Source organism: Mytilus californianus, unplaced genomic scaffold (assembly GCF_021869535.1).
Source record: "Mytilus californianus isolate M0D057914Y unplaced genomic scaffold, xbMytCali1.0.p SCAF_2, whole genome shotgun sequence".
NCBI classification, from domain to species: Eukaryota; Metazoa; Mollusca; class Bivalvia; order Mytilida; family Mytilidae; genus Mytilus; species Mytilus californianus.
In genome coordinates this window covers 8021858-8043021 of record NW_026262668.1, presented here as the reverse complement: position 1 = coordinate 8043021, position 21164 = coordinate 8021858, and the positions used below count along the sequence as shown (strand labels likewise).

Below are 21164 nucleotides of genomic sequence, written 5' to 3'. Positions count from 1 at the left end.
ACATCTCTGACAATGTTATTCTTATTTTACAGGTTTTCACCATTATACATGTTATTTGAATAACAGTAAAACCTGACTAAATTAAACCTCTATGATACTGATTATTTTCTTATGATTAGACAGGTCTTCACCATTATACATGTTATTTGAATAACAGTAAAACCTGACTAAACTAAACCCCTATTATACTGATTATTTTCTTATGATTAGACAGGTCTTCACCATTATACATGTTATTTGAATAACAGTAAAACCTGACTAAATTAAACCTCTATTATACTGATTATTTTCTTATGATTAGATAGGTCTTCACCATTATACATGTTATTTGAATAACAGTAAAACCTGACTAAACTAAACCCCTATTATACTGATTATTTTCTTTTGATTAGACAGGTCTTCACCATTATACATGTTATTTGAATAACAGTAAAACCTGACTAAATTAAACCCCTATTATACTGATTATTTTCTTATGATTAGACAGGTCTTCACCATTATACATGTTATTTGAATAACAGTAAAACCTGACTAAATTAAACCCCTATTATACTGATTATTTTCTTATGATTAGATAGGTCTTCACCATTATACATGTTATTTGAATAACAGTAAAACCTGACTAAACTAAACCCCTATTATACTGATTATTTTCTTTTGATTAGACAGGTCTTCACCATTATACATGTTATTTGAATAACAGTAAAACCTGACTAAATTAAACCCCTATTATACTGATTATTTTCTTATGATTAGATAGGTCTTCACCATTATATGAATGATAGTAAAACCTGACTAAACTAAACTCATGTGGGACTGCAGATTTTGTTCTGCTTAGACAGGTCCTCCCCTATATATTTATTACGGTAAAACATGACTAAATAAAATCCCTGTGGAACTGATGATTTTATTCTGATGAAAAGTATTTAGATTTACATTATGATAGGTTAAATGACTAAAGAGTAATCAAAAATTGACCTGATACATGAGTTCAGAAAAGACCGGTTTCTGGTTTTCTCAGGGTTCTATTTAAACAGGTTTCTCCATATCTAAAAACATAACTGAGTGTAAGACTATTTGTACTTATATGAGCAACACAATGAGATCACCTGGTTATTGGTGGGGTTTCTATGTTGTGTTTTGTATACTGTTTATTGTCTTTTGATTGTTTTTGGTTTTTTGCCAAGGCGTTGTCAGTTTGTTTTTGACTTATCGGTTTGAATGTCCCTTTAGTATCTTTTGACTCTCTTTTACTGATGTTTTTATTATTCTAGGGTATTGAGGAGGAAAAGAAACCAAAAGAACTGGATGCAAGGAAAAGGTAAAACATTATAACATTGCAAACTTTAATGATAGTATGGTTATTTTTGTTAAGAAATTTCCCAAGTCTGGATGTCAAAATAATTTAATGCTTTAATAATAAGCTCTACTGCTTTAAATAACAAGAGGGGCCTTGGTGGCTGAGCGGTCTAAGTATTCAAACTACTGTATCACTAGCCAGTCAACACTGAGGTTGTGAGTTTGAATCCTGCACAGGGTAGGTGCACTCGACTTCAATCTTAATTGACTAGGATTGTCAGTTTTCCTACCGAAGGTTGTGGTTCTCTCGGAGCACTCTGGCTTCCTACACTAATAAAAACTGACCGCCACGAAATAGCACAAGAGTGTTGAAAGTAGTGTTAAATACCAATCGATCAATCAATTAAATAACAATAGGGGAATTTCAAACTTAAGCTGTCATTACAAAAATAAGAAGATGTGGTATGATTGCCAATAAGACAACTCTCCACCAGATACCAAATGACATAGACGTTAACAACTATATGTCACCATATAGCCTTCAACAATGAGCCAAATCTATACAGCATAGTAAACTATGAAAGTCCCCTAAGTGACAATGTGTAGCACTCATATTTATCTTGTCACTCACTTTCTGTTTTAATTGACAATAAATTACTAAACAGTTAAATGTTATGACATAACAGAAAAAAGAAGTGTCATATATATTCATATCTAGACTACAAGCATAAGTTTAGAGAATGAAACAAGACATAAGTTTTAAGGCATATTAACTTGAGATTATGCTTTTGGCTCAGAGATTAGGAAAGACAAGGCCAACTCTAACTTACTGACTGCGTTGTTTAAGAAAATCATCCTGATGATAAAAATAGTTTACTTTAGTGAGGTTGAAACATTGGCACTTGTTAGAAACTGATGGCTTTTGTTATATTTTAGGAATGAAGCATCATTGTTTACTTTGGAGAATGAAGAAGAGACACAGAAGTTTTCACCATGTGATATTGGACATGTACAAATGTTGAAAGTCCAATTAAAGAACAGATCTTCTGCTCCACAAACTGTAAGTCATTGTTTAAATCAATTTGCCATTATTTGTTAGTAGTTCTTTTCATTTACAAAGATACATTCATAGAAAACTGTTAACAACTCTGCATATGCTTTGTAAGAAATATTTGAGATGAAAGTTATGCTTCAATGAGACAGCAAACCAACAACCAAAGTTAGTTATTTAGCACTTAACACATGTTTTCAAAAATGGACAAACCTCAAAACTGAAAATAAACGAGAGTCAAGGCAGGTTGTGACTGAATTCTACAAAGACAACCAAGGATCATACACAATCAAAATAGAGAGAAAAACATATCATATCTGGAACACATGCTTTCAACAATGGACAAACCTCCAAACTGAAAATTGATTAAATAAATGAGAGTCAAGGCAGATTGTGACTGAATTCTACTAAGACTACCAAGGATCTTACACAATCAAAATAGAGAAAAAAAAAACATAGCATATCTGGATCAATGGAACAAATTACTTGAAACATGCATTGAAAACCAGTCTAGGTAAAGTACTCTTCAGTCATATTGAAATATATGACAACCGCTAAGGGGCAGTGGAAAGAAAATCAATTCTTTACCTTTGCAGTTACTTAATGCAAGCTCAAAATACTCTACATGTATCTACTAATAATGTAAAAATAAGAAGATGTGGTATAATTGCTACCTAGACAACTCTCCACTTGGGGGTCAGACTTTTTTATTGTGATAACAGAAAAGTTGTATGACCTGACCTTTTAAAAAGGGGTGTTTTGATATATATCAGTCAAGTTTGTTTCACATAAAACTATTACAATTTTGTTAATTGTCATTTGTTTGGACTAAATTATATAACCTCAACCCCAACGGACAGTAATGTTATTTGTTATATTTTTAGGTTGAAGTAATTACTCCACAGCTGCCATTTGTAGTGAAGCATTCAAGTTTTACATTAAAGTAAGTACAATATTGAAATAAGGATATGTGGTACGATTGTCAATGAGACAATTATCCACCAGAGATGAAATTACGTGGATGTAAGCATCTGTACAGCCTTCAACAATGAGCAAAACCTACACCTTATAGTTTTTTATAAAGGGCCCTGACATAAGTATGTTTGAAGAAGTTTTACACAGCTTTGACAAAAGTTATTATTTTGTATGTAATTGAGTAACAGTATGTAATGTGATATATTCTGTGAAATTGAAGATAGCATTCATTAATTTTCATGATGATTTTTGTGATTGATTGTTGTTGCTTTACCTATAGAAGTAATACTTCATGCAAAAAAAAGGGTATGTATTAAAGTTTTGTGACTGAGATGAGATTTAACGTCCTCATTACTTGATGTAACTTCCTGTTTATACCTTCTGCTCAGCCAAACAGTCACCCCTTTAGCTTTTACCTGAGAATGTTCTGCTATTTCCAGTTCATGCAAATTTTATATATTTTCAGACCTAAAAGCTTCATAAGATTCCCAATAGAATTCCGCCCTAGTCAGCATGGTGGATTTGATGGACTTGTAATATTTAAAGCCAACATTGGAAGTACTGTAAGCTGTAAAGTGCACGGAATATGTAAAAAAATGTAAATTGGAATGTTGACAACTTTTAATGTTTTTGTTTCTGGAACATATAGGCCAAGAAAAAATATATATATCTGATTAGGGCTTCCCTACCTGTCTGAATTGTGCCTACCCAAACCCCTTTTATTGTCATTTTGAGTAAGGTGCTACTGATGTCAAGGTTGTTCCCTTATATAGGTCTACTAAAATATGTTTTCAATAATAAAATTGATTTACCTAGTTACTTTTAATAAGTATACCCCTTAACAGATTTATATCTTTTCATGGCCTTACAAATACAGCCTTCATACAAACACTGTTTTTGAAGAAGTGCAAGTTGTATCATAGTGTCATAAACATTCATGTGCAAGAAAATTGGTAATATCTGTGTTTAAATTATAGGCTAGAAACAGTATATCTGTTATTTAACAGATGCAAATGTAATGCTATTAAACATGATGTTACAAAGATCATCATTTTGGAATGGTTTTTTTTTTTTAATGAATTACTTTTGATAAATAAACAAATGAAAATGTGATATAGGAAATAAGCTGTGATATGAAATATGGTGCTAATTACAGTGGCCTTATTTCACATAAGTTATCAAATGTCTCGTGTATAAGATATTTTCGCATGTGGTTGTCAATTGTTTTGTTCATTAGAACTCACAAATTTTTAATTTATTTATTTCATGTATAATATTTAATATATTTCTTATGCATTTGTCACCTGTTGCAGACTTCTAACAGTCCAGTCATTAGATTTGTCATGTTTGTAATTTATAATTTTGTTAAAATGATCACAACTGAATATATTCACTTTTGTATAAAAATAGTTGATCAGTTCTAATACTTGTATTAAATGTCATTGATATTCACAGAGGTGTCGAAACTGAGGTATTACATATGTCAATGATATTCACATAGGTGTAGAAATTGAGGTATAACATATGTCAATGATATTCACAGAGGTGTAGAAATTGAGGTTCTGGACCGTTTTAATGTTATGTGAAGAATTTTCATTATTTTGAATCAGCTGTGGTACAGACATTTCAAAAGTATTTATCCAGTTCAATAAACAATGATTTTTACTTCAAATCTTAGAAAAAATATATTCACTGATAGGAAGAAGGGGAACATTTCAATGATCTTTTGACCAGAGGAAAAAAAGATTTTTTTTCCACTATAAGAATTTATCCACCTGAATTTTTGCTCATTTAAAATTCATTGTCATCGTACATTTCAGGAATCAGGAATATTCAAAGCTATTGTAAAAAATAATCAAATTTTGCTGCACTTTTTTTTATATGGACAATTAAAATGGCCTTATATACCAATTTGTGTTCATTGTTTGTTACCTCGGGTTAAATCTATAATATGAAAAGTATGTTTCTAGATTTTTTGCATTATTTGAATTTAAAGGACTATAATGCACAAATTTAATTTTTACACGTAATAATGGAAATTAGGTAAAACTGTATAGATTATAGATTTTTCACATGTTGCTTGAGAATGTCTATTTATCTTTCATCATCAATTGTAAATTAAAAAAATAAGTATGAAATATAACCAGTCAATATATTTTTTAGGTATTTTTAAACAGATTAAAGGGTCTAAGAAATTGGAAGCAAGCTTATGCTAATCCAAATATTACAGATTTAAAATGAATTAGATTTTGAAGACTTTCTCATTACCATTATGTGTATAATACGCTGTGAAGTGGAAAATTTTCATATTAAAATCACTAAAATATCCCTTCGTGTAAATTCGACCTCGAGGAAGATAAGGAATATGAAAAATGTGAAAATACTACCTCACTGATAGGAGGGGTTGAACAGGGATAAGGGAACCTGGAAATGGGGTCTGAAGAGGGAGTCATTGAGGAAAGACCCAGGAGAAGAGGAGGAGTAAAAAATATGGATATTCTGGAAAAGTTTCTTTGACCTGAGTTTCATCTGGAGTAAGGGCTGGTAGGGAATTAAAAAAAGTAGGGAGAAAGAAGTTGGAGTTGAGGGGAGGGAAATGGGAATCAAGGACCCCCTGTCCACCCCTTTGATAGGATTGCCGTTTGAAATGGCAATATTCAAACACCTTGAAAATAAACCACTTCACAGTATCATCATCATTGTCATTAGGTTTGTCACTTTTTTCATTTGCTCATTATATATTGAAAAATCCTCCAGGGTATTTTGTTGTGTTAGAGTTGAATGCAGATAGCACTTTTAACCATAACATCCTTCAGAAAGTGGAGAAATACTGGATTTATGCTGTTTGTCTGTTACACTTTTCTGTTGCTTTTTTCTTGGTAAATACAAATCAGTATTTTGATAGTTGTTGTCATGTATCAGCTGTATTATGTGATGTTTACCAAATTCTTGTTCATCCTGTTGATGAAATTTACCTATTCAAGATATCTGTCCCACATTTCTAATCAACTACAAATCAGAGTTCTGATACTGTAAATTCAGAAATTATTGTGAGGATTTATTATTGCGATTTTTAAAGAATGAACAAAATTGTGAGATTAATTATTGCGATTTCAGAAATATCTACATGCATATGTATGAATCAGACATCAGAATGTGAGTTCTTATTAATGCAATAAGCATCCAGGTGCATTATTCGCAATAAGAAAAACCTAGCAATAATTTCTGAAATTACAGTATTCATAAAAAAATACTTCATGTATTAAAATTATACTGTCTGATTTATTTTAAGGTTTGAAGCTAGTCTGCTTCCAACTTACCAAAGATCTGAGGGTTTATTTGGGTTTTTTTGTAATGCACATGCCGTAGTAATACAATATTGTCTTGGTTCAATATGTGAGAAATGGCTACCTGTATATTTTGTTTTTGCAGATCTTTATAAACAAACAAAAAACTTGCCATTTGTCTTCCTTTAAAACTGTACAGGTCATTGGCCCCTTTCCATTTTTTAAATGTACTGATTTCTAAATACTTTTTTGTTATTTATGTTCACTATATTTGTATTTACCCAAGGGAGATAATGTAACTGCATCAGATACTTGTTTCCTTCCAACATTTCCTGTCCTGTTAATATTTTCATATTTTCATTTTCTTTTAGATGCTGCATTCAGTTGTGTATGTTTAGATTTGCTGATGCAGAAAAAGGATTGTTGCATTTGCAAAAATACCACTACTGTTTATTATTTGAAATCATTATTTTTGTTTTAAAGAAACTAAATAATGCAAGTTGTTCTGTAAATTTGTCCGCTAAAAAATACTTGGCTTCACAACCCCCTCATTTGCAGAGCTTGAAAAAATAATGTCACTGCTATTGAACTGTTGCATTCGAATACAATGACAGAATTTATACAGGTATTACCATCCTGCCATTTGTTACAGAAATTTTTTCAATGCAATGATCAATAATGGTATGGCAATCAGTTGTTCCTGACAAACGTACATACACATTTTTTTTATAATAGATTTTCATAAGTGTATATTGTATTTGTAAAAAGCTTTAAGCCTCCACATCATTTTATAAATGTGTAATTGGCAACACTTGATATATTTAATGATAAAGATGGTTGAAAAACGTTACTTGAAATAGTCTGTATAACCTAATCATTAATTGAAATATGTTGCATATATATATATCTTTTCAGATTCAGTTACTTTAATATGTACAGTGGTTTATATATGCTAGATTTTTCACTACTGTTATCAAATATGACAGCTATACAGCTATAAAATAAAATTATTGAATGTTGAAATCTCATTTTGTCTTGCCTCCAACTAACATCTCGCTATGGGAGAATACAATGTAGCTATGGTTATCCAAAAAGATCAGTTTCTCCTAAACATGTCATCCTTTAGTCACCTCATGTTTGAGCTAGCCATTGGATCTTGGTCATCTTTCAGGATTTTCAGGTTGGACAGAATCCTGAACCTAGACTGTTACCTAGTGAACTAGAAAATTGAAAATCTGGCTCAGCGTTTCTGTTTAGTATAGAGGAGGGTTCATATTCAAATCCCATTTTAACATTGTGTATTTAATTTGACACTGGAAGTAAAACAGCCATCCAGTCATAAAGAGACGAGCTTGGAGATGTCTGTGGTTTTTCACCCAGAGTTTCAAATGCCTAAAAGGGATGAGACTAATGCAGTACGATAGATCTTGGAGATAATTTCTTAAACAAACGGCTACCTTTTTATGTAAAACCTAATATGGGGTTTTGATGCCCCCGCCGTAACGGAGGGGGCATTAAGTTTTACCCTTGTCCGTCTGTACGTACGAACGAACGTACATACGTACCTACGTCCCAAAGTTGGTTTCCGTTCTCTAACTTTAGTTTGCCTCAATCAAATGTTATGAAACTTATACACAATGCTTATTACCACAAAACACAGATCAAGTTTGAATTTTGGTGGTGTCACTTTAACCGTTCTAGAGTTATGCCCTTAACAAATGGAAAAATTGCTGAATTTTTCGTTTCCGTTCTCTCACTGTAGTTTGCCTCACCCAAATGTTCACAGACTTATACACAATGCTTATTACCACAAAAATACAGATCAAGTTTGAATTTCGGTGGTGTCACTTTAACCGTTCTAGAGTTATGCCCCTTTACAAATGGAAAAATTGCTGAATTTTTCGTTTCAATTCTTTAACTTAAGTTAGCCTCAACCAAATGTTATGAAACTTACACACAATGCTTATTACCACAAAACACAGATCAAGTTTGAATTTTGGTGGCGTCACTTTAACCGTTCTAGAGTTGTGCCCCTTTATAACTGGAAAAATTGCTGAATTTTTCGTTACCGTTCTCTTACTTAAGTTAGCCTCAACCAAATTTTATGAAACTTACACACAATGTTTATTACCATAAAACTCAGATCAATTACAAATTTGGGTAGGGTGACTTTTACCGTTCTTCAGTTATGTCCCTTTATAACTTTATATGATATGCAATCGGGGCATCATCTGTGTCCCATGGACACATTCCCTATTTATTTTATTATTGTACAGTGATTGTGGTCTGTATTAATTCTGTGATGAAGACTTCTGCAGTTCATGTTATTAACAAGAATGAAAATATTTCAAATCATAAAGTAATAAATAAATTTATAGGACTTATTTTATAAAAATATGGTGAAGAGAATTAATAATTTATTCTGTATGCAGCAAACAAGTGTTGTAAACATTCTGCCAGTTTCTGAAAAAATAGAATCATATTTTATTCAGAAGTAACCATATGAGCTTGAACTTTTCCTAAAATCTCCTCTGAAACCACTGGACCTATTTCAACCAAACGAACTGAATGATGCTTAGGTATCTAGTATAAAGAGATATAAGAAGATGTGGTATGAGTGCCAATGAGACAACTCTCCATCCAAATCACAATTTGTAAAAGTAAACCATTATAGGTCAAAGTACGGCCTTCAACACGGAGCCTTGGCTCACACCGAACAACAAGCTATAAAGGGCCCCAAATATGACTAGTGTAAAACCATTCAAACAGGGAAACCAACGGTCTAATCTATATAAAAAACGAGGTATCTAGTATAAAGCTTGTTTCTTTTTTTGTTCCTGTCATTTAACAAACATGGCTGCTAAAGCTAAAAATAGAACAAACAGGTTAATTGAAGAAATTGGCTAATATCTTTTAAACTATTATGGATAAAGAAATTTTGACATGGGCAAAACTTCATAATGTTCACACCTAATATACATGTCACACTGTGAAATTACGTCTCTGAGACGTGTATATTCAAATTTGAAATTTATTGCCATTTAGTATATTGAATACTAATCTTAAATACACATTTACACGGGTAGTAACCTCGTCATATCGAGGAGCGTTTAGTACAGTGATTTTGTCATAGTTTGGTTAAGTTGGACATGATTGTGTTAAGTGTTTTTATGAAATTACGTCTCTGAGACGTGCATATTCAAATTTGAAACTTATTGCCATTTAGTATTTTAAATACAAATCTTAAATACACATTTACACGGGTAGTAACCTCGTCATACCGAGGAGCATTTAGTACAGTGATTTTGTCATAGTTTGGTTAAGTTGGACATGATTGAGTTAAGTGTTTTTAATAACAAACAATGATACAATATAAACAATCTGATTTTTTGCTAAAGGAACTTCTGAACATAAATTCAAGCTGGTTAGTATCTTTATTTATGGCTAATATGTTAGTACATTAAAATGTGTATCATATAGTTAATAATTTGTCACAGATAATACTTGCGTATGTCCAAACTTAAAAGTTGTGATTCGTTTCTTATGCATAATTAAAGTGATTTGTTTACTGTCTGTTAATTCACATATTTCAATATGATATAAACCTGCCGTTAATTATTCTGAAAAATAGCTACATTTGCACACAATTAAAGATAACTGAAAATTTTGTCATGGTTTTGTTCAGTAGTGTCATGGTTTAGTTCATGTTCGACATGGTTCAGTTCTGTAATTCATGTCGTGTATGATGGAAGAATAACGATCAAAATAAACAGACATTATACAAGTGGACTTGAGTTTCACATATTAACGTTGATAATATAGGATAATATATTAATGCATTTCAATAGCAAGTTTCTTTAAAAGTAGTTTTATCTGGAATACAAAATGACATAAGAAAGCACACAGTAATATATAATAAGTAGATGCGGTAATATTTCCAATGAGACAACTATCCATCCGAGACCAAATGACGTACATGCTAGGTCGCCATACTGCCTTCAGCAATTAACATAACCCATACCTCTTGGCAAGCAATAAAAGGATCCGACAAAATTAAATGTGAAGCAATTTAAATGAGAAAACCAACGGCCTGATTTATGTTAAAACCAATAAGCGAAAAACAAATATGATATACAGTAACACACGAAAGTCACTGCATTACACACTTTTGACTTACGACAGGCACAGACAGAATATGGCGGCGTTTAACATGTTTGTGGAGGCCCAACCCTCTCCTCGCCTTAACCTGGGCAATGGCGTAACAGCCCAACAAAGAAGAACAAACTATAAAAATCAGTTGTGAAAAGGACTTGACTCATCGGATCGATACAAAGCAAAATTATCAAGTCACATAAATACCAAAGACACAAAGAACCGATCTGTGAGTATTTGCATTAACTGGAAGTTCCAAGCCAATAACAACTAATAGAAAAATCATGAATCCAAGACACGTTACTTTTTTTTTTTTTTTTTAATTTCAGAAGAGGGAATTCGCCCGGGTTGCCAATACTCATCTTCATCCATCTTATTCTCTGCTATTAAGAACGACGATTTCTCGTCTAGTCGTGTCAAAAATTAGGCCGTACACAGTTTAAATGTACTTGTACTAAACATCTAACACGTGTATCTTGGAATTTAAATAATTTTTTGCAATCAACTTTAATAATGTACATTTTAATTCGCATACTAAATACTAGACCCACAGAGCTTTTTCTGATATTATCGAAACTTTATTGCATATACAATATGACAAAAACATAATTATTTTTTATTCATTCGTAATAATAATTTATAAAATTAACATGATATCGACATATTTCTAATTCGAAATTTTGATCTTTCATATATGTAAATTCGGAACTTTGAAAGTAATTTTCATAGTAATTTCACATATAGTTTATTAAATAAATAAGTTTTTACTGTTGTCCATGTTATAACACATGTAACATTTTATTCCGTTGAGGGTTGAAGACTGTATGGTGCCCTCTCGATATCGTTTACTGAGGTTAGTTTCGTAATTGGGTTACTGTATCATGGGCATATAACCTCACATCTCCTTTTATTCATAGCCATAATCTGGTTCAAATAAAAAACAACAGATGTATAGGTTGCTAGAAAAAATGTTAACCATAGGTTATTTTTTTTTTACTAGCTGTTACGTTTTGAAACTCTTAGTAGACGTTTTTAATCATTTGACTAGTGACGCCGCTCATGATATCCCCAGCAGAGTTCATCATGGACATATGAAGAAAAGAGTCTAGGTGAAACAGAAGCAACGGTTTCTGTTTTTGTAATTTATATTATCGAATGCCAGTGAAAAAGAGCAGTGGTTATATAAATTCTATCTTAGGAACACATCAAAAGAAAAATTAATAAATGTACGGCCAAGTTTGCCGATTACGCCCACCTAATTTGGTTTAAAAGGCTTTTTTTCTTCTTAGTCAATTGGTAAATTGTGTAACTTCGTTTTTTCACAAGCGCCTTAAACAAACTATCAATATTAAGGTGAAACAAATATGTATTAATTTGGATCTAAACCATGACAAATTTGACCAAAACCATGAAAAATTTCTAGACACTTAACTGAACCATGTCAATCGCTTAACCAAACCATACCAATCTCGATATTTTGGTTATCCTGCGTTAATTTCTTAAAAATAACAATTTCAATTTAGACCGTTTGACTTACAATATAGATTCAAACATGTTATTTGTTTTGTACTTGCTCATTTGAAAAGAACTGAGGCAATCGTTCTAGGAAGTAACCTAACTAATCCATGACCAACTTAACCAAACTATGACAAAATCACTGTACTAAACGCTCCTCGATATGACGAGATTACTACCTGTGATTTAGAACGTGTTAGAATCCATACATTTGCTGACAATAATAGAAAAAAAAAACAATGCAAGCCCGTTTTGAAACTATCAAAACAAATCGTAAATCATTTGTTTACTAGGCAAATCACAACATGTTCTAATGAGTTTAAATTGACACCTTGTACACAGGAAGTTGAATCTTCTTTCCATATCATTAACAATTATCAGATGACTCCTTACAAGAGTTATTGTCCTTAAATGACAATGCTTTACTCATTTTAAAGTTTTTGTCTGTCATCTAAAACTACAATAGATAGGTTGAAACTGTAAACCAGAGAAATGATCAGCAACACAAGATGTATAAAAATGCTGTATGACTAAAACCTTTTTGGACTCCTTATAGGAGATATTGCCCTTAAATTACGATTTTTTTTTGTTTGGCTATTATCTTGAAAATTATATTAGATGGGTAGAAACTTTAAACAGCAATTCAAGATATACAAAAAAGCTAATATGACTGGAACTACCATCGGAGCTATTGCCTTAAAGAATAATTTTTGACTATTTTTCGAGTTTTTGCCAATCATCACCAAAAGTATAATAGGTAGAAATTGTAAACAACTAACCATGAGCTACAAAAATACCATTATGACCAAAACCATTGGATGACTCCTTATTGGAGTTATTGCCCATATATGACGATTTTTGAGTTATTGCCTATCATCTCGAAAACTATAACAGAAACTGTACATAGTATACAAGATATATTCTTGAAAAGTGATCAATTCAGGCCTTGGGGAGCCTCTTGTTTCTCAGAATTTGAAAGGTGAAATGGTTGCTTTTTGACAATAAAAGTAACTTTTCGGAAGGGGGACATTAAATTTGATGCCTCATGTAGGGAGAGTGCCGCACTCTTTGCACATTAAGAACTCTTTAAAGGCAAACTTTCTGTCTCAATCAAAGATACCACAATTCATGCGGCAGTCGCAATTCCAACCTTCATATCGGTCAATCCTTTGCAGAACTTTACCTGTTTTTTTACTATCAATTTGTTCTCGTCCTAAATAAGCATGAACTATTTGCTACTGAATGCTAAACAAACAATATCAGTCAATCAAAAACATTCTTATCTGTCTCTTCTTCGTATGACATACTTTTGTTTTGAATCTAGATTTTCTTTAAAAAAAAAGATATAAATTTTGCTCTATTGTAAGAACAATTTGCCATCATGACAAGAAGATCATAAAATGACAATCTGAAATATAAGAGTGAGTACATGCTTAATGTGGTTTCACTTGAATATCATAATTTTAGACAATACGAACTTTTCCCTGCTGGTATTTGTAGAATGAACTTAATTTTACTGATCATTCATTGCAAGATATTTAGTTGTTGGTCAAATGTATCTCAATGATATTTTTCCATAAAATACCTTAAACTCAAAAGACAATTTCTTCATTTTTTTATATAATAAACTGCTTCGCCTAGCGCAGCTGGATACGATCACAGAGGTCCAACCCTGAACAGTTGGGGCAAAAATGGACAATATTCAAGCTTGATACAGGTCTGAATTTGGATTGTAATTAAACATTTGACACATTATAGGTTTCTGACACAGAATAAATGTAGTCAAAGAACTTGAAATTGGTTATATGATTTGAATTTATATTCAATTGAAGATTTCTTGCTTTTGTGCAATACACTGTGCTGTTGCGCAATACTTAGTAAATCTGTTTTCAGACTATATACAAAGAATTAGCAAAATAAATTGTGACCCCAATTTTTCTTTGGAAAATTGAAAATTTCTTAAATCTTGAGGAAAATTTTTTTTTACCCCCCCCCCCCCCCCCCTCCTTTTCCCAAAAAAAAAAATATTTGAAGAAATCTTCTTTTTAATTTCTTAAATCTTGAGGGAAAAAAATTGCCCCCCTTACAAAATCCCCCCCATTTTTTTTTACCCTCCCCTTATTCGAAAAAAGTAAATAACCATTGAAGAAATTTGTAAAATGTGGTACAATTTAAGAAAAATCAATACACTTAAACACAAGTTATTGCCTGAAAATTAAAAAATGCTTGTTTTAGACCCTTTTTGGCCCCTAATTCCTTAACGGTTTGGGCAACTACCCCCAAAATGAATCCCAACCTTCTACTTGTGGTATTGAACCTTGTGGTACAATTTCAGAGCAATCACAATACTTATACACAAGTTATTGTCCTGAAACTAAAAAAATGCTTGTTTTGGGCCCCTTTTGGGCCTCTAATTCCTAAACAGTTGGGACCATCACCCCAAAAACAATCCCAACCTTCCTTTTGTGGTATTGAACCTTTTGGTTAAATTTCATAGAGATCCATACACAAACTAAAGTTATTGTCCGGAAACCAAATGTCTTCGGACGACGACGACGACGACGACGACGACGACGACGCCGACGTGATAGCATTATACGACCCCAAAATTTGTTTGCGGTCGTATAAAAACTTCAGTCATTTTACAAAATAACTTCGAATTTTAGTCATTTCAGATAATGCTTGTCAAGGTTATTGCATTTCACAAAATGGCTTTAGATTTAGAAAATGTCTAACATATAATACAGCAATGTATCAGCACCCAAACAACGCATGATACGTAAACTGCACATGTACCTTTTGTTATTCCACTGATCGAGATAAAAGGGGTGGTATTAAACTATTCAAAAGACTATTTTAACTCCTTCGTAATTCAATGTGTGTGTTTTCAAAGTCTTTTCAGTGATTTTATTTATTATTTTCTTTTTTTTTTAAGAATTGAATGTTGACAGAACTTTGGTATTCTGTTAAATTATTCACAACTTGCCTAGACTGGGTGTTTGTTAGAGCCTGATCCATAGTAATACGTACACTTTTATATGATTGAAGACCGTATGTTAATCTCTGCAAGTATTTAGTGGCTTTGATGTATTGGTGGGTTGCTGCCTCAATGACCGATACCTTAGATTTCCTGTTCATATCGGGTTGTCACATAAATTCATTTTCAGTGGCATGTGAACAAAACCATTAAAAACGCATTGACAAATGAAATACAAGTACATAATCTAATTAAATAAGTCAATGATCTATGAATGTTTCAAATACATGAGTTAGAAAACATATGCCGGTAAACAATACGCGCCATACTAAACTCTAGTTACAACTAATAAAGAGAATATACTTCGATATACTCTCTACCAGCTATGTATATACTTTCATCATCCACATCCAGCCATATGTCCTTTGGATTTTCTATCTTCTCAAACTGTTCAATCAATGTTCTATGTTTTGTACCATCAGCAGATAGAACGTGTAATGAACCTTTGTTGTGTCGATCTACAAACAGGACCAATCCAGTTGATAACACAGCCAGACATTCTGGAGTCTCAATCTTTTCGTTTTTATAGCAAAATATTTCTTTGCCTTCTAATGTCGCACGTTTAATTTCTTTGTCCTTTGTTGTGAAAATAATATCACCGTCATGTATATTCATACCATTTGATGCACCTTTAGTGTTTGTTGAAAAACAAGTTTCCATGTTACCTAGTATGTTGCTCGGATTACATGTTGTAGCAAACTTTTTAATTGCGTTCTCCACTACCAAGAAAATACAATGATTATGAGAAAATAATGTGCCTACTAATTCCTTATCAAAGGCAATTTCCTGCGGTTTTTTAACTTTATTTTCACGTATTGTGGTAACATACAAATTTTCCCTATGACAAGAAATGAAAACTTGATCAAATGTAAAATCATAACATAATCGTTTTGGTTTTCCAGCAAATACCGTCGAATTAATTATAGCTCCGGTATGCCTCTCAAGCAAATGAATTTTATTCTCGCCAGCTTTATCTCCAACTATTACCCACCTTCAAATGTATAACCGGTCGATACACCCAGTTCTTTACACAATTTGTAGAGATCACCAGTCTGATCTACTAAGAGTTCTTTGGTTTGTTCTAAGGTGCCTAATATCTCTGTAATCTGTAACTGTTCAACTATTTCATTCTTTTTTAATGTTAGCGTGATTAGATTATCATTCTGAAATGTTGTACTAAGTTCTACGATACTCGCTTTAATTTGGCTTCTCATTGTTTCTACATGACCAAACAATTGAGTGCTTGACCCTAATTCATTCACAATTTTCGTAACACGCATCCAGTGTTCAAGACTCTTGTCAAATTGTTCCAATAAACGTAGGCGAACATTAAAGTTAGTGTTCTGTTCATCACGAAATATATGTAATTGTTTCTTGAACTGATCAAACAAATTGTCTATATTACATTTGGTCATTTCTGTGAATTTGGCTGCTTCTTCCTCGATGTTCTCGGTATTTGTAATAAAGTCTGACTTATGTTGTTCTTTTTCCTTTAGAAGTTTGATTGTGGAGTCCTTTACTTTTCCGAGAATCTCTGGAAGGTCTTCATAAGTATTGTCCTCGCTCAAAACGTCTTCAATTGATTTCAGTCCCGTACATCTTCTATGTTTTGTACTTAAGCACGAAACACAACACGATTCTCTATGACGAGAACAAAATATTTCAGTTTCTTTTGAAGGATGAAAATGACAGTGTTTAGAGATACCATTTAAATCTATTCCAGTTGAGTTCGAGCCATATTCCTCAATTTCCACTACATCGTGAGCGGATAACAGTTTCATTCGGCTGTGCATTTGATTACACTTTTCACATAGAGCCTCTTCGCAGATCTTACACCAAAACTTGGCATTCGATTTTTCATTCCATCGTTTACAAGCATGACACTCCTGTGTTTTGTCTCCTTTTGATAACGCGATCATTGTTGATATGGTGGTATTGTGCGGCAATGAACATGCCCATTTTTCAATGGCCTCGTTTGAATTGTTTGGTATCACCACTGTCCTACATATTGGACATGCAAACTCTGATATTTTGTTGTCTTTTTTGCGTCCAATCGACAGAATAAACTCGTGTATGCATGGTTCACAAAACGTATGTAAGCATGGTAGTATTTTCGGCGACTTGAATGTTTCAGAGCAAATTGGACAAGAAAATATTTCTAAATTACCAGATAGTGGTTTAGACAAAGCCATACCTACAATATTTCTATTTTCACTTCCCCACACAGGTTATACAGTATGTCTCACGTGATCAAAACATCGTGCAAATTATCTATTTTTAGCTGCAGTACGTTTTGCTAAATATTTATTTCAACACAGCAAACGCATGTAAAATGTAATAGGTTCTTTTATAAAAGTTTAAACAGTCGTCAGTACTAAGGATAAGGGCCTCTACATTGAATTATAAACTTTAAGTTTGTTTAATTATACAATATTCGGGTCATACATTTATACGTTCAGGTATTTCACCTCCAATCTTTTATGGTAATATTCTTTACAAAGCCCACAAAAATGTCGGCATTCACCTCAAAAGCTAACCAAACCTTTAAATAGACTTATTCAGAAGGGGTATAGTTACGATACTGTTGTCAGGTCATTAAGGATTGCATATTTTAGTATTGATATTGATTCACTTAATTATAGGGTCTTAATTTGCATCGGAAATAAACACATTAAATAGTCTAAAACCAGTTGTTGGCATGATACGAGTTATGTTCTTCTCATATATTTTATGATGGTATGATACTAAACCCCTAACGAGAGGGATAGTGCTTGATTTTCATATGATGAAGTGCTGACATAATCTTTCAATCAGTTTAATTGAGGTCTGGAGCTGGCATGTCAGTAACTGCTAGTAGTCCTTTGTTAATTTATGTATCATTGTCATTTTGCTTAGTTTCTTTTGTTACCTATTCTGACATCGGACTCGGACTTCTTTTAAACTGGATTTTACTGTGCGTATTGTTGTGTGTTTGTTTATTCTACATTGGCTAGAGGTATAGGGGGAGGGTTGAGATCTCACAAAACATGTTTAACCCCGCCGCATTTTTGCGCCTGTCCCAAGTCAGGAGCCTCTGGCCTTTGTTAGTCTTGTGTGTTTTTTTAATTTTAGTTCATGTAACAGTTATACACCGAGGGATAGATGTGTCCGGAGGCTGGAGGGGTTTCTTATCCAGACACGCCGTATCCCGAGGTGCATAACTAAATTACACCCCATTATAAACCCTATATTTGTTAACATTGATTATTAAATGAAAAAAAGAATACGAAACATATTTATTGACAATATCAAACCATGATTTATGAAAATATTTTTTTTTATTACAAGAAACCCCACTAGTAACCTTTCTTTGGTTATCTTCGTTCAAACTTTGACAAGTGAGTATATTTTACAAATGTCAAATTGTTTTTGCATATTTCCGTTAAATCCTGTGCTAATATGGATCAGCAGGTCAAGGTTGACTGTTTCGTGTATTCTTATTACAAACAAAAAATACATCATGCTCCTGGTAAACAGTTGTCAATATGGACGGGTATAAGACGGACGACATTTTGTGGTAAGCGTTGGATTTGGTAGAAGAGACTAAAGATAAAGGCAATATTATAACCCAAAGTACTTACCTGTATCAGTTTAATAAAGGTAATCATAACTGTATTTTATATCTTACGATTTTATCAAAAAACAAAAGCCCCCCCCCCCCCCCCCCCCCCATCTCTTCTCGAGAATAAACAAACATTCATATTCGAACGGCATACTAAGGGATAGGTGTGTCTGCATTAAAAACCCGACTACCAGACACGCTCAACATACAATATTTAATATAGAGGAACTCCCTTTTTGGGGACAATCAGGGGCTGATCCCGGGGGTTCCCAACTCAAGAGAAAAAGGGGGGTCCAACCATTCAAATGCATTGATCTTTTAAATAAAAGTCGGGTCCAACCCTCGGAACCCCCAAACCCGGATCGGCCACTGGGTAACCGGGGGGGATCCGGGAGTTAGAATCCCCATTTGGCACTTTTTTTTTACAGATCAATGCTTTAGAATAGAGACATATGACTGTGATAAAAAAAATTACCTTTAAGCAAAAGAGTATTTAAAGGATTATTTTTGTATTCCATATAGATGCTTATTGGAATTTCCTAAAATGTGTTTTTTTAATATCATGAAACAATTTGTAGTGAACACTTTAAGTAATTTCTTATGTTCATGCTATTTAAAAAATAATCAATTTCTATTGTTACGAATAACAATGGACTTTGTTTGCGGGATGTAGAAGCAGGGGTTTCCAGCAACCCCGCTCGTCACACCCTGTGGTCAAAATCCATTGTTATTCGTAACAATAGATCTATTCAATTTACATATGTTTCAGAAATAGAAACTATGAAGTGTAACAATAGAACTGGGGTGTAATTATATGTTTTGGGGTTTAGTATGACGTCCATTTTCACTGAACTAGTACACATTTTTATTTAGGGACCAGCTGAGGCCCACCTCCGGGTGCGGGATTTTCTCGCTGCGTTGAAGACCCATTGGTGGCCTTTGGCTGTTATCTGCTCTTTGGTCGGGTTGTTGTCTCTTTGACATATTTCCCATTTCCATTCTCAATTTTATGTTTGTCAGTTAAGGTTCATCAAAAGGAATTGAAAAATATGGCCGTGTTTACGGCACCACAAAATCTACTATGAGCTAGTACAGACAAACTGATCAATCCAGGAAAGTTTTAAGGCATGGCTGGATCTAATTATATAAAAGTTATATGTAGCCTATGTTTCAGAAAATTAAAAACTTACCTGGATTTTGATGTGCATTTTTTCCAGTCTGCAGAAGATAACAATATAAATTTCATTTGATACGGTCCACTCAGTTACACAGTTTAAATCACCTATTGTTTACATATATCTATTGTCCATCTATTGTCCATTTAAATCAGTATTACTCACAACATTTATTATATGAGGGGAACTTCTCAAACCTCTTTCCCAACTTAGTTTACTTTGGCACCTTCCGGCTGCAGGAATGAAAAAAAAATGAATAGCAAAATCCAGTTAAGTTTTTAATATTCTGAAACTTAAAAGGCATTTAAATTTTATGTAGCAAGGTCCAGCCATGCTCCAAAACTTTTCCAGGCGCGGCATAGGCTTGTCTGTACTAAGAGTGAAATTTGTGGTGTAAATACGGCATAGCCAGAAATTAGTAGTACTTTTGGTAATTAATATTCATAATATGTAAATGAGAATTGTACCACGTGGTAATAGTTTGAACTGGACTGGCTTGATATCATTAGAATCTTTAAAACACGGATATTATAAGTTGCCCGTCACAGAGTCCTTGTTTATAATCACTCTGATATTCCCGTAAAGTTGTCAGGCGGTCAAAATCAAAACAATGAACGCGAATTTAGTGAATTTTTCGTGTTTTCGTGAGTTTATTCTTCTTGAAATAGGGGCATTTTAACTTTACGTGGAAACATAGAGTTCAACGACTACACATACAAGGTTTGGACTTGCTTATTCTTCGGACATTCAAGTTTCAAGTTTCATCCCCGCAACCTGTTTTTGTAATGACCTTGTTATAATGTTAACGTCACAGTACCCAAATTGCACCGAGTACCCAAATTGCACCTATTTAGCAAAAATAGCAGCGAAAATCTTACAAATTTTCTTAGGGACTAAACAATTTGTATTTATTATTATTTGACATTATGGTAATTTATGCACGTCTTTCAAATAGATAAATATATTTAAATATTCACAAAACATTCACAGTATATATACATTTATAAAGTTAAACAGATAAAGTAATCACTGGAAAAAGAAATATCTACGGAAACGTCGCCATGCAGTCGGA

At 33.0% G+C, this 21164-nt stretch overlaps 2 protein-coding genes across 2 annotated transcripts in view; one reads left to right on the top strand and one right to left on the bottom strand.

Annotated features, from left to right (window-relative positions):
• Positions 1-7635, top strand: part of LOC127728871 (uncharacterized) — a 70281-nt gene extending 62646 nt beyond the window's left edge. The window contains exons 42-45 of the mRNA XM_052236461.1: positions 1275-1321; positions 2236-2359; positions 3235-3293; positions 3792-7635. Coding sequence (XP_052092421.1) covers positions 1275-1321; positions 2236-2359; positions 3235-3293; positions 3792-3927 — 366 coding nt within the window. The 3' untranslated portion in view covers positions 3928-7635. The remainder of the gene's footprint in view (positions 1-1274; positions 1322-2235; positions 2360-3234; positions 3294-3791) is intronic.
• Positions 7636-15489: 7854 nt separating this feature from the next.
• Positions 15490-17545, bottom strand: LOC127729209 (tripartite motif-containing protein 45-like). Its single transcript, XM_052236917.1, has one exon. The coding sequence runs from the start codon at positions 17506-17508 to the stop codon at positions 16300-16302; it is 1209 nt and encodes a 402-aa protein (XP_052092877.1). The 5' UTR covers positions 17509-17545; the 3' UTR covers positions 15490-16299.
• Positions 17546-21164: the final 3619 nt, after the last annotated feature.